We start from the raw sequence: 15,172 nt of genomic DNA on the forward strand, positions 1-15,172 counted from the left end.
CGCATAGTGAGCACGTAGCCTTACAGGTTTTCCTCCAGGATTGCCCTGTACTTGGCTCCATCTTCCCATCACCTCTGACCTGCTTCCCTGCCCCTGCTGAAGAAGAGCCTCCCCACAGCAGGATACTGCCACCACCATGTGTGACGGTAGGGATGGTGTTTTCAGGGTGATGTGCAGTGTTACCTTTCCGCCACACATAGCCTTATGCAATTATCCCAAAAAGTTCTCCTTTTGCCTCACCTGACCCTTCCTCCACATGCTCGCTGTGCCCTCTACGTGGCATTTGGGAGAAGGTGCTCGGGTATGAATACTTTTTCAAGGCCCTGTATGTGTATACCCCTCATGTGTATATATTCTGTGTACTGTGTGTGTGTATGTATATATATATATATATATATATATATATATATATATATATATATATATATGTACAGTACAGCTATATGGCTGCAGCCCTGAGAGGTGACACCTCTCTTCTTCATCCTCCTCTCTCCTCAGTCTTCCTCCTCTCCGCCGTCCTCCCCCTTCCTCCTCCTATGTCCTCCCCTCTCCTCCATCCTTCTCCTGTCTTTATTCTCTCTCTTCTCTCCTCTATCCTTCTCTTCCCTTCCTTAACTCTCCTCTGTCCTCTTCTCCTCACTTCTCCTCTCTCCTCCTCCTCTCCTCCGTCCTCTTCTCCTCTCTCCTCCTCCTCCTCTCTCCTCCTGTCATTTCCCGCCTCTCAATCGCCTCAGCTCCAGTCAGACACATAAGCCCCGCCTCTCCGCTCCGGATTGGCTGCCTCACTTCTCACATTCTCAGGTAAGGACAATGATTGGATGGATGAGATTCTTAGCCCCGCCCCAGTATCGCGATTGGGTAAAGTTTGTACCATCCCGCGCCCCGTACCTTCACTTCTATCCCCGCTGATGGCTGGAAAGTTTTAGCAAGACTCCGGGAACGGCGAATGAAAACGGGTGTCCAGCCTGCGCCCCGCTCCGTCCCGCGGTGGGCAGACGGTAAGCGGGGGCCTCCATGGGCAGAGAGGGCAGCGTGGTGCGGGGCAGAGGCCGCGCAGCCTGAGTTGTGCGGTTGTCATGGTAACGGTAGGCAGAGCTGGCCACGTGATCTGCTCCAGCTGGAGGGGAAGCCGGGGGTCTCCGGGCAGAGAGCCCCCCGTAATGTGCAGTCGCGCAGCGCTGACCGCAAACCGGGATACTATATAGTGACAGCAAGCAGAGGTAGTGAGGAGACGGAGGGGTGTGCTGCACCAGTGTCCCGGCAGGGGGCTCTGCTGTGTTCGGAGCCGCAGGAATGTTCCCAGTGAGGGCTACGTTCATACCCTGCGTTATGTACAGCAGGCGCGGCGGAGTGTGCACTAGTCCTGCGCCAGATTTATTATACCCTCTGATCCGCGCAGCGATGGCGGCAGAAATATCCGGAGCAACGTCTGAAAACGTAAAAACGTAACGCCATCAATCACAGGAATGGTTCTTCCAGTATTACTGAGAGTCGGCCCACCTGTGGGTTCCGGCGTCCTCTGCGGTGGGGTCTGACATCTGCAGGGGTCCGGCGTCATCTGGGGTAGGGTCTGACATCTGCTCGGGTCCGGGGTCATCTGGGGTGGGGTCCGGGGTCATCTGGGGTGGGGTCTGACATCTGCTCGGGTCCGGGGTCATCTGGGGTGGGGTCCGGGGTCATCTGGGGTAGGGTCTGACATCTGCTCGGGTCCGGGGTCATCTGGGGTGGGGTCCGGGGTCATCTGGGGTGGGGTCCGGGGTCATCTGGGGTGGGGTCTGGCGTCATCTGGGGTGGGGTCTGGCGTCATCTGCAGTGGGGTCTGGCATCTGGGGTGGGTTCCGACATCATCTGAGGTGGGGTCTGGCATCTGCAGGGGTCCGGCATCATCTGGGGTGGGGTCTGACATCTGCAGGGGTCTCTAAAAGGCCTAAAGATGTCACATTTCCTTTGTATTAAAAAAAAAATAGAAATATTTTGCGTAATTCCCTTTGAGTAATTTTTAAAATGTAAAAAATTTTTATATATAAATTTTTTACATTTTAAAAATTACGCAAAGGGAAATGGGCTGATGCAAAAGTTTGGGCACCCTTGGAGGCCGGTGATGTAAATTTCCAGCTTTAAAAAAGCCTCCTCTAACCTTGTGCCAGAAATCAGCAGCTGTGGGTTTTTCTAAGCTGCCGAGCTCTGACAATGGTGGAGGCTGCAAAGCAGGAGAAGCTATAAGGAGATGGCAAAGCGATTTCAAGTCGCCCTTTCCTCAGTTTGAAATGTAATTAAGAAATGGCAGATACCAGCAGGGCTCTGGAGTCTGAGTCCATTTTGGTGGAGTTGGTATAAATTGGACCGATTCCTAAAATATCTAATACATTGGGTGCAGTAGTTCAATGCAAGGTGTGCTGTAAATGTTTTCATAAGAATTTGGAAAAGTTCTGAAATGTCCTATTCCTGATCTCAGGGTCTGGACTTTTATCTGAGATAAAGCTGTGCTGCACTTTATGTACACGCTCAGTAGTGACCAGAGCTGTGGAGTTGGAGTTGGTGGTTTGGCTTATCGACTCCACAACCCTGGCTAACAGGAACAGTGGAGGTCAAGATAAGGTCTGGAAGACCAAGCAAATTCCAGTGAGAGCTGCTTGTACGATTACTAGAGAGGCAAATCAGAACCCCCGCTTGACTGCAAAAGACCTTCATAAAGATTTATCAGACTCTGGGGTTGTGGTACCTTGTTCTACTTTTCAGAGACACCTGCACAAATATGTCCTTAATGAAAGAGTCATCAGAAGAAAACCTCTCCTGCAGCCTCACCATAACATTCAGCGTCAGAAGTACAAAGGAACATCTAACCAAGCCCGATGCATCCTGGAAACAAGTCCTGTGGACCGATGAGGTAAAATGGCCACAATGATCACAGGTATGTGTAGAGAAAAAAGGGTGCAGAATTTCAGGAAAAGAACATCTCGCCAACTGTTAAGCATGGGGGAGGATCAATCATGCTTTGGGGTTGTGTTGCAGCCAATGGCACCAGGAACATTTCACGGGTAGAGGGAAGAATGGATTCAATGAAATATCAACAAATTCTTGATGCAAATATAACACCATCTGTAAAAAAGCTGAAGGTGAAAAGAGGATGATTCTACAAATGGATAATGATCCTAAACACACGTCACAATCCACAATAGACGACCTCAAAAGGGACAAGCTGAAGGTTTTACAATGGCCCTCACAGTCCCCTGATCTGAACTTCCTTGACAATCTGTGGATAGACCTCAAAATAACAAAGGATGCAAGACGCCCCAGGAATCTTACAGAACTGGAAGAATTCTCCAAGGAAGAAACGATGAAAATCCCTCAAACAAGAAGTGAAAGACTCTTGTCTGACTACAAAAAGTGTCTACAAGCTGTGATACTTGCAAAAGGGGGCGCTACTAGGTACTAACCATGCAGGGTACCCAAACTTTTGCAAAATGTAAAAGATGAAAATAATATTTGCCTAAAATACAAAGGAAATCTGTAACTAGGCCTTCTAGAGATCATTTCCTCTTCAACTTGCTTAACTTCACAATAACAGTAATATTGACCAGGGGGGCACAAACTTTTACATGTCACTGTATATAGGAAACCTCACTGATGTCACCGTGGAAAACTGTGGTCTGACATGCTCGCAAACCTGCAGCTTATTGTCACATTCACCGCACACATGATGACTGCCCCAGTGCTGATGCTTATATGTACGGCACCTGCCTGCCGGAGGGGGGTGGGCCCTGTGACTGCCTGCCGGAGGGGGGGGGGGGGCTGTGACTGCCTGCCGGAGAGGGGGGGGCTCTATGACTGCCTGTTAGTGTTGAGCATTCCAATACTGTAATATCGGGTATCGACCGATTTTCGCGGTATCGGAGTTCCGATACGATTCCGGTATTCGATATTCTGAAAGTAAGTTCCCATAATGCCTGCGCTCTGCAGTGTCTCTGAAGGATGACAAGCTGGATGGCAGCGCTCGGCTTACTGTACTTGTCATTTAGTGTTAAAGGATTTTTTTTAAAATATAATAGTGTTTTTCATGCACCGTCTCTTTAAAAAAGCCTGCCGGCAATTCATCAGCGGCATACACCGGTACCGACAATGTAGAACAGAAAGAATAGAGCATCACACATAGATTAGATAGATAGATATTATATATGTGACTGACATGTTTCTAAGTACAGTGATAGTGTTGATTACTGTACTTGTCATTTATGGAATGGGCGTGATGGTAAGTATGGTTTAATTTAGAACAATAAAGAATTGTGTGTTTATTTCAATTAAAGGACTTTATTCTGGGTGTTTGTGTTTTTTTTAACTTTGACTATGGGGTTAGTAATGGGGGTGTCTTATAGACGCCTCTCCATTACTAACCTGGGCTTGATGCCAGCTGGCATTATAAGCTGACATCAACCCCAACCCTATTACCCCACTGCCACCGCTACAGGGCAGTGGGAAGAGCGAGGCTAAGTGCCAGAATTGGCGTATCCTATGGATGCGCCATTTCTGGGGCGGCTGACGGCTGGTGTTTCTAGCCTGGGAGGGGGCCAATATTCATGGCACCCTTCCTGGGCTATTAATATCAGCCCCCAGCTGTCTGCCTAGCCTTTGCTAGCTATTAAAATAGGGGGGGACCCCACTTCATTTTTTTTTTTTAATAAATCCTTTATTTTAACACTAAATGACAAGTACAGTAACCAGCACTGTCACTGTACTTCTTATATATGTGACTGACATGTTTCTATCTATCTAATCTGTGTGATGCTCTATTCTTTCTGTTATAAATTGTCGGGTACCGGTGTATGCCGCTGATGAATTGTTGGGTACCGGTGTATGCCGCTGATGAATTGCCGGCTTTTCATGTTTCACTGTGAGCACTGTTCCCATCGATTTGGGCAGTCACCTCCCCCAATACATTCTACATTATTCTTAGTTGTTTTCCTTCATGTAGAATTAACCTACAAGGAAAGAAAGGGTTTATTTTCATTCCGATATTTGTGTCCCATTGACTTGCATTGGTTTCCGGTATCGGAATCGGCGATATCCGATATTTTTTGGGTATCGGTCCGATCCAATCCGATATTTCCTGATATCGGAAGGTATCGCTCAACACTACTGCCTGTCCGTCCGGGTGGCTTCACGGGCCCCCGGTGCGGGTGGCTTCACGGGCCCCGGTCCGCATCAGTAATCTGGCTTTTGGACCGGACAATGAGAACTTCCTCCGACCTCCCGGCATCTGCGGCTCTTCTTTTGATTAGCCGGCCTGGCACGTTGTCATGTTTCCAGCGTGACACGTGTGACATCACACCATATGCCGTCAGTTAAGAGGCGGTGCTCAGGGTTCCCATCCCGTGGCCACAGAATGTCGTCATGGCCTATGGAGCGGGTTCTGCCAATCCGTTAGCACCAAATCTACTTAACACTTATCCACAAATGTCCAATTGCTGGGGGTCGCACTGTTCATGGGGGGTCTTGTGCCCCTTATGAATCATGATGGCGTCCGCGCAGCCCTGCTTTATTTGTTACTTCCGAGATTCAGTGCTTGGACTTATCCACCGCTCCACAGGACCCCTCATCTCTTGGGCAGTGAGACCCCCAACACTCATCCGTTATCACTTGTATTACGGTGTGGGAGGGTGGAGTGAGTCGCATCGGCTGAACATGTCAGGAGGCTTCTTTACATTTGCACATCATATCCGACTAAAAGATAGCAATGCATGCAGGGTGGTGGACACCGGCCGAGGCCACGAGATCCACGAATACGTCAGCGGGGTCCGTGTGATGCAGTTATGAGTGACGGGACGACGCGGATCCTAACGCTCCTGCGGGGACGGTGTGTGACCGCTGCTCGCTCTGTAAGGTTTATCTCTCTGGTCTCTTATCACAGGATCAGACGTATAATCTTGTTGGCACTTTGTCCGTTATTGATGGAACAGTGTCCCATTGTAGAATGGCTAGCGGTGCACAAGCGGCTGCCTGACCGATCACTGGACTCCTGACCTGCTGGATGATTGATAAAGACTGCGCTAACAGGATATCTTGCCCTGATACAGAGCAGCTGCAGGCTGTACAGTAGTGGGCATTACCCCCCTATCTAATGGAGGGGGCCATGATGTTGGTGTCACTTTTGTCGTGGTTACAGGGCAGCTGCAGGTTGTACATTGGGTATATCCTCCAATCTAATGGAGGGGGCCATGATGTTCGTGTCACTTCTGTCATGGTTACAGGGCAGCTGCAGGTTGTACATTAGTGGGCATTACCCCTCTATCTAATGGAGGGGGGCCATCATGTTGATGTCACTTGTGTCGTGGTTACAGGGCAGCTGAAGGTTGTACGTTAGTGGGCATTACCCCCCTATCTAATGGAGTTGGCCATGATGTTGGTGTCACTTCTGTCGTGGTTACAGGGCAGCTGCAGGTTGTACATTAGTGGGCATTACCCCCCTATCTAATGGAGTTGGCCATGATGTTGGTGTCACTTCTGTCGTGGTTACAGGGCAGCTGCTGGTTGCCCCCTGGGTCCTGGGTACACGCTGTTCTCCTTGGCACTTCTGCTGTTTGCTTTGGCCGGTGGTCAGGATATCACTAATTAATGTTTGGCGAGTGCTGTGTCGGGGTTTCGCCGTCCGGCGTGAAGTGCTCAGGAATGTTAATTGCTGACAGGTAATGTACATAGTGATCACTAACGAGTGATGATGAGCAAACCTCGCACCGCTGCCCCTGTGGACCGGGAGGCGGCCGCTGCTCCTAGCTGACCTGTGCCGGGTTCAGGATCAGGCCTGCGGCACTACTCCAGCATATTCAGTGTTAAGGCTGGCGTCTGATATCTGCTTCTTTATGTCACAATTCTGGCCACTTTTAATCTGCTTGCATCCAGTGAATGGAAATGTTATAGTTTAAACCTGCAGACCCTCTCCTGGTCACACAGCTGATGGCTTGGTGCAGTGTGTCGGCAGAGATGGGGGTCATCAGGGCTGGTCAGTGGTTATTTTTGCCCTAGTGGTCCAGGACCAAACCAGCACATCTGCAGGATAAGACCCCAGTAAAACAGTAATGGTTCTCATGATTCATGATCGGTGGCGCCCAAGATCAAAAGCTTCCACCAACGTGTGATCCCAGAATCCACTGCCTGCGCCAGATCCCTGCTGCACTACATGTCACCTGCCTGATCCAGTACAGGAGTGCAGCGAGACCCTCATCCAGCTTGCTGACTGTTTATAGCAACAACCAGCAGAATAGTGAGTGCAGCTCTGGAGTATAATACAGGATGTAACTCGGGATCAGTAATGTATGTACATAGTGAGTGCAGCTCTGGGGTATAATACATGATGTAACTCAGGGTCAGTAATGTTATGTATATACACAGTGACTGCACCAGCAGAATAGTGAGTGCAGCTCTGGAGTATAATACAGGATGTAACTCCGGATCAGTAATGTAATGTATGTACACAGTGACTGCACCAGCAGAATAGTGAGTGCAGCTCTGGAGTATAATACAGGATGTAACTCAGGATCAGAAATGTAATGTATGTACACAGTGACTGCACCAGCAGAATAGTGAGTGCAGCTCTGGAGTATAATACAGGATGTAACTCAGGATCAGAAATGTAATGTATGTACACAGTGACTGCACCAGCAGAATAGCGAGTGCAGCTCTGGGGTATAATACAGGAGGTAACTCAGGATCAGTAATGTAATGTATGTACACAGTGACTGCACCAGCAGAATAGTGAGTGCAGCTCTGGAGTATAATACAGGATGTAACTCAGGATCAGAAATGTAATGTATGTACACAGTGACTGCACCAGCAGAATAGTGAGTGCAGCTCTGGAGTATAACACAGGATGTAACTCGGGATCAGTAATGTATGTACATAGTGAGTGCAGCTCTGGGGTATAATACATGATGTAACTCAGGGTCAGTAATGTTATGTATATACACAGTGACTGCACCAGCAGAATAGTGAGTGCAGCTCTGGAGTATAATACAGGATGTAACTCCGGATCAGTAATGTAATGTATGTACACAGTGACTGCAGCAGCAGAGTAGTGAGCGCAGCTCTGGGGTATAACAGAAGTACATTTTGCTGTCGTCTGCCTCTCTCCCTCCTATATAAATACATGGTGGTCTTCTGGTGGATGTGGGAGCTGTTTATTCTGCAGCGATCTCTTCCCTGTTGTCGGCTGTCGTGTGTCCGGCCGCAGGCTTCGTTGCGTCCAGGTTTGCAGTCAGGTGTGGATGACGTCGGCCATGAATCCTGCTCCACAGTCTCATGATCTCTTTCCAGGAGGATTGTGGCTTTTCATTATTTCTAGGTGCTCTGATCGCCCCTGATCGTACAGCGCCCCCTACGTGTCTGACTGTAGGAGCTCCTGGCAGAGTGTCAGCTCCTCGGCTCAGTCCCTGGTCGGGGCTCTGCAGGTTGGTCTCTGCCTGTATTTTACACTTCGGCTTGTTTTTTGTGAGCCTTTGGCTACTTGGACGCAGAGGACAATGGCTTCTATGTCTGTGGTGGCTGTGAGGCATCAGCAGACAGGATAATGACAGCGTAGGGTTAATAAATGGCAGTAATTACTAGGTGGACACAATAGGAGGGCGCTGCACCTAAAGGAAGCTTCCCTCTGTATGGACTACAACCCTCATCATTCAGTTTATAGGAAGTGCAATGCTTGGATCTGGGTATTATGGTGGAGCACGGCGCCTTCCTGATCCGCCATGAACACGCTGAGCGTGCACGTGTGCCCTATAGGTGGAGTGGGATCCTGAGGATTGGGCATGTTGAACCGAACAGCCCCATCTTTAACCCTAGATCTGCTGTCAATAAAGGCGTCAGACCCTCGTACACATTAGTCGTCCTACAGTCCCACTGAGGTCGTCTGATAATCCCGTATTCATATGATTTCAGCCCCCAATTCGTGGTGGACCCCACAAGTTGCATTCCAGTTTTAAAGGGCCAGTCTCCATTACACTTCAGCTCTGCTGCCCTTGACGGTGTCGGCGTCCTTGGTTATCACGCATGGCTTTCCTTCGCTTCACTGGCCCTTGTGTACGGCGCTGTGCGTCACCGCTCCGGCTCATCGCCTGTCTATGCCAGGAATTGTCTTCCACCATGGTCTGCTCTCCAGTTACCGGCATAGCAACGCTCGCTCGGGGAGGTTCTGCTGCAGTGTTTTGCCTGTGGAGAGGTTTGTTTGTGGGTTACCCCCCCCCCCCCCTCCCGTCGGGGCAGCACACACCTGATTCTTTGGTTTGGGGGGGGGGGATTGGATTCTGGTACCAGATCCAGCCTTGCGGTGCCACATGTACGAGCCCGGCATGCTGGAGCAACGCTGGTGACTGCACCCGAAACTGCTCTGACCATGATCATCCTGAGCCACCTGGTTCCTGAACAGAATGTTGCTCTGTTACTTTGCGTCGGTGACCTTCTCATGGCTGACACCTGCGAGAACACAGCATCTTCCCCAATCCTATAATGGAGATGAGTGGGTACTAAATCCTTGTCGTGGAAACGTCATGACTATAAATGCTGAACGTTTTCTGGATCTCCGCCTGCTGTCAGTGAATGGAAAGTTTCCTGTTCACATCCAGAGTGTGAAAACTTGCAGAGACCTAATACTTCTGTGCAAAGGGTTTGTCACAGTGTGTCAGTGCAGGTAATTCTGTGTGCGCGGCTCATCCCCCTCCTGCTCTGTCTCAGGCGGGGGGCGCAGGACTAGGATCCACCCCGCGGGTCTGAAGGGGAACATATTCTCCTTACAAATATTCTGCTTGTTGATGGTTTCCTCTTGGCTTTCATTAGTATTTTTTTTTTTTTTTTTTTTTTTTTATCGTAAAAAAATTAATAGATTAGGCAGCACGATGGCTCAGTGGGTAGCACTGTTTTTGCAGCATCTGTATGTTCTCCCCGTGTTTCCTCCGGGGTCTCTGGTTTCCTCCCACACTGTAGGACCGATAGGGAATGTAGATTGTCATCCCTGTCCCCATCAGGGCTCATAATGCCTATACAGCGCTGCAGTACACGATGGTGCTATATCAGTAATGCATAATAGGTCAATGCTCCCTGGTGATAATGGCGGTGAGTTGTGCTCTGCGACTTTGGAGCTGCTGCTGTAACCCGGGGATCGTCCGCAGCGGTGTCAGACTCCTGAGCAAAGCTCCAGGGACGGCAGACGCTCTGCAAATATTGGACGGGACAGGACGCGCCCTGTGTTTTGTCTGATCTGCTGCTGACGTCAGGAGCTGAATACCTGTGTAATAGAGTCACCGTCTAATGTGGAGATGATGGCAACGCAAATACCGAGAGCAACAAAGACAACGGGGAGGGGCAAACAGCAACTAGTCACTGCCGCTGCTGCCATCCCTGCGCCCCCGGGACATGGCTGTGACCACTGACTCCAGCTCAGATGCACTGTCCACAGGTGTCTGAGGTGGTCTGAGATCCTCCTCCTGTCTCCTCATCGGCCCAGGCTGTTTCTCTCCCCCATGCTTTACACTATAGCACTTCTGCTGGCTGTGGATCCCCTCCCGGCGGTTGGGGGCGCTGGCTGTGGTGGGTTTCCCTCCTGGTGTTGGCCACTCTTTGTGTTGCCCCCTGGTATTGTACCCTATGTGTGGCGCCCACTGGTGTTAATTAATTGTATTATTTTGGGAGCATGGACTCCTATGGTGAGCAGCGTCAGTGATCGCCCGCTCTTCTCCGTGGCTTGTACCCGTGGTGGCCGGTGTTGTCCGTTCCGCTTGGGTTCTCTATGGACGTGGAGACTTTTGTGTGGCTCTTGTAATACACGAATACCAGACTGTGCAGACACGAGCCGCCCTGTTCTGTGGTCGTGTAGTCAGGATTATGGGCACAATGCGGGCGCAGCGGATGGTGTTTACCGCGGTGCTGCACTGATACTGGAGGCGGCCGGTGTCAGTACATCTGTTTGTGTAGATTACTCATCGACCAGTAACAGAATCTGGATATTACTGACTGCGAACTACTGCTCCGTATCCGGAGGTTATATCAGTACTGGAGCGTTATAAGAGGGGCTGATATCAGTCACATATGGTGTAATGTCTGGAGGTTATATCAGTACTGGAGCGTTATAAGAGGGGCTGATATCAGTCACATATGATGTAATGTCTGGAGGTTATATCAGTACTGGAGCGTTATAAGAGGGGCAGATATCAGTCACATATGGTGTAATGTCTGGAGGTTATATCAGTACTGGAGCGTTATATGAGGCTGATATCAGTCACATATGAGGTAATGTCTGGAGGTTATATCAGTACTGGAGCGTTATAAGAGGGGCTGATATCAGTCACATATGGTGTAATGTCTGGAGGTTATATCAGTACTGGAGCGTTATAAGAGGGGCTGATATCAGTCACATATGAGGTAATGTCTGGAGGTTATATCAGTACTGGAGCGTTATAAGAGGAGCTGATATCAGTCACATATGATGTAATGTCTGGAGGTTATATCAGTACTGGAGCGTTATAAGAGGCTGATATCAGTCATATACAGTGAAGGAAATAAGTATTTGATCCCTTGCTGTTTTTGTAAGTTTGCCCACTGACAAAGACATGAACAGTCCATAATTTAAGGGTCGGTTAATTTTAACATTGAGAGATAAAATATCCAAAAAAAAAACAAGAAAATCTCATTGTATAAATTGGATGCATTTTTATTTGCATTTTGCAGTGAGAAATAAGTATTTGATCCCCTACAAACCATTATGAGTTCTGGCTCCTAATCAACTCGTCTCCTGCATTATAGACAGCTGTCTTACATAGTCACCTGTATAAAAGACTCCTGTCCACAGACTCCATTAATCAGTCAGACTCTAACCTTTACAACATGGGCAAGACCAAAGAGCTTCCTAAGGATGTCAGGGACAAGATCATAGACCTGCAGAAAGCTGGAATGGGCTACAAAACCATAAGTAAGACGCTGGGTGAGAAGGAGACAACTGTTGGTGCAAAAGTAAGAAAATGGAAGAAATACAAAATGACTGTCAGTCGACATCGATCTCGGGCACCATGCAAAATCTCACCTCGTGGGGTATCCTTTATCATGAGGAAGGTGAGAGATCAGTCTAAAACTACACGGGGGGAACTTGTTAATGATCTCAAGGGAGCTGGGAACACAGAAAACCATTGGTAACACATTACGCCTTAAAGGTTTAAAATCCTGCAGTGCCCACAAGGTCCCCCTGCTGAAGAAGGCACATGTGCAGGCCCGTCTGAAGTTTACCAATGAGCACCTGGATGATTCTGTGAGTTATTGGCAGAAGGTGCTGTGGTCAGATGAGACAAAAAATTGAGCTCTTTGGCATTGACTAGCCGTGTTTAAAGGAAGAGAAATGCTGCCTATGACCCAAAGAACACCATCCCTACTGTCAAGCATGGAGGTGGAAACATTGTTTTGGGGGTGTTTCTCTGCTAAGGGCACAGGACTTCTTCACCGCATCAATGGGACAATGGATGGAGCCATGTACCGTAAAATCCTGAGTGACAACCTCCTTCCCTCAGTAAGAGCATTGGAGATGGGTCATGGCTGGGTCTTCCAGCATGATAATGACCAAAAACATAAAGCCAAAGCAACAAAGGAGCGGCTCAAAAAGAAGCACAGTAAGGTCATGGAGTGGCCCGTGAGTCTCCAGACCTTAATCTCATAGAAAACTTATGGAGGGAGTTGAAGCTCTGAGTTGCCAAGCGACAGCCTCAAAATCTGAATGATTCAGAGATGATCTGCAAAGTGGAGTGGACCAAAACTCCTCCTGACATGTGCGCAACCCTCATCATCAACTACAAACAACGTCTGACTGCTGTGCTGCCAACAAGGGTTTGGCCACCAAGTATTAAGTGTTGTTTGCCAGAGGGGTCAAATACTTATTTCTCACTGCAAAATGCAAATACATTTATCTAATTTATACAATGTGATTTTCTTGATATTCTATCTCTCATTGTTAAAATTAACCGACCCTTAAATTATAGACTGTTCATGTCTGTGTCAGTGGACAAACTTACAAAAACAGCAAGGGGTCTAATACTTCTTTCCTTCACTGTATGGTGTAATGTCTCTGGGGGAGACGGGATTATATGGGACCAGCTTGGTGTTAGGTGACTCTTCGCCTCCTCTGGTCCCTGCTTTACTCCTTGCTCCAGCTCCTCCAGGACTATGACAAACCTTCCTGGCCGCTCACTTAATTAGTTTACTTGTTGATCTTCTGCTTCTCGGTTTCATCTTTCAGTGAAATCCAAACTAATCTTTTGAAAGTTCATCCTCCGGAGGGAATAATGGCCGGTGCGCACTCGCCCTGTGCTGTCCGGACACCGGACCCTGTGCTAATATTTAATAACCAGTATCAGAACTTGATCCCATTAATTCCCGCTGTGGCTTCTATGTATCCATCAGTGTAGAGGGAAGGCGGAGGCAGAGCGCCCTCTGCTGGGAGACAGCGGGATAGCACCAGCTTCAGACTGCAGAGACCACTTGTTCCTTTCCGCGTTTTATGCAGATTTCTGAGAAGTCAATTGCAAGGAATTAGTGCCAGGACTTCATTACGTGTTCTCGGATATTCATCTCCTGAATCCACATTTCATAGTGCGAAATCTGGATACTAATAGTCTTATTCTGTGCTCTACTCTAGTCACATCCAGAGCTGCAGCTACACTTCTCCAGTGCTGTGCTTAATTACTCGCCCTGAAGACTCCACATCTTGACGTGGTGCATGCGAGCAGCGGTAGAGCAAACTAGCAGAATTGTATGCAGCTCTAGCTGTGACCGGAGTAGACGACATGGCGTTTACTGCGGCTGTACCGGGCCTGGGCTGATGGTCCACACTTTGTTGGCGTCCCATCACGCGGGGGGTGTCTGTGAGATTACCTCTCCCCCGTGTGGTTATGGCCGCAGTCTCGGCAGCCGGACGTCTTGTAGAGATGACTTTTTATGAACAATCTTGCAGTCCCTTTTACGAGACGCCGGACAAACTGGCGGCATCTTCAGAAGAACCCGTCCGCTCCTCGGTGCAGCATCAGAGAAGTCCTGGAGGCGGCAGTGAGGGGACAGGGAAGGCTGCTCCAGGGTATTGCTGCTGCACAAGAGAAGATCTGCAGCAGGAGAGGTTGTGATGAGAGGCGGTAGAGCATTCCACAGTATGGGGGCAGCACGGGAGAAGGTCTGCAGATTACAGGCTGTGATGGGGAATGTAGAGCAGAAGTCCTTAGAAGCGCAGTGTGACCTAGATGGAGATTTGGAGAAGATCTGTACAATCCTCCAGTTTAGTTTATAGCCCCGAGGACAGGAAAACCCTCCGGGGCGAGGAATGCCCAGTAATGATGTAGAAAAGGAAATGAGGCGATAATGGGCGCGGGGTGCGAAGCTTGGCGGGACGCTCGCCTGTATAAGTCATCGTTACTATGGAAGGTAAGTGGCGTACCAGGAAGTAATGTCCCGTCCGGAGCGTGCGTCCCCTCTCCAGTCTCGGCGGATTGTGGGTGATAGCCAGACAATACTACGGTTCACTAATGTTGGTGTATAGCACCCCACCCTCCGCCGCTCCTCACAATGTTTGGTTTACGCCCCCCCCAGGATGTCTCCTTTCACACAGTCCATAAAATCCTTCTCTTCATTATTTTCTTGTACTTAAGATGCTGAGCTCAGAAGGACGAGATGCTGGGAGGAAGATGGCGGTGCAGTGGACTCGAAGCAGCAGCGCAGAGAATAAGGTGCCGCACACCCGGATGGATGATGAAGCCGCCATCAAGGTACCGTGTCTTCTATCCAACCCTTCTTCTCTGCCTCCTTTGTTTTGTTCATGTCCTCTCTTTCTATCCCATCTTGATATCTTCTTCTGTTGTCCTATTCGTCTCTGTCCCGTCCTCCTCCCTCTTCTGCTCTCGCTGTGCCGCCGCCATCCTCCTCCCTCTTCTTCTGCTCTCGCTGTGCCGCTGCCATCCTCCCCCCTCTTCTTCTGTTATCCTGTTCGTCTCTGTCCCGTCCTCCTCCCTCTTCTTCTGTTGTCCTGTTCGTCTCTGTCCTGTCCTCCTCCCTCTTCTTCTGTTGTCCTATTCGTCTCTGTCCCGTCCTCCTCCCTCTTCTTCTGCTCTCGCTGTGCCGCCGCCATCCTCCTCCCTCTTCTTCTGCTCTCGCTGTGCCGCCGCCGTCC

The 15,172-nt window shown here is 49.3% G+C and overlaps 1 protein-coding gene across 1 annotated transcript in view; it reads left to right on the forward strand.

Moving 5' to 3' along the window:
• The first annotated feature begins 835 nt into the window (after positions 1–835).
• The window catches only part of STK33 (serine/threonine kinase 33), a 34,929-nt gene continuing 20,592 nt past the window's right edge, over positions 836–15,172 (forward strand). Inside the window, exons 1-2 of the mRNA XM_073657937.1 lie at positions 836–998; positions 14,655–14,771. Coding sequence (XP_073514038.1) covers positions 14,655–14,771 — 117 coding nt within the window. The 5' untranslated portion in view covers positions 836–998. The remainder of the gene's footprint in view (positions 999–14,654; positions 14,772–15,172) is intronic.

The sequence above is a fragment of the Phyllobates terribilis genome, unplaced genomic scaffold (genome assembly GCF_046119375.1).
Source record: "Phyllobates terribilis strain yellow unplaced genomic scaffold, ASM4611937v1 Scaffold_13__5_contigs__length_258822181, whole genome shotgun sequence".
Lineage (NCBI taxonomy): Eukaryota > Metazoa > Chordata > Amphibia > Anura > Dendrobatidae > Phyllobates > Phyllobates terribilis.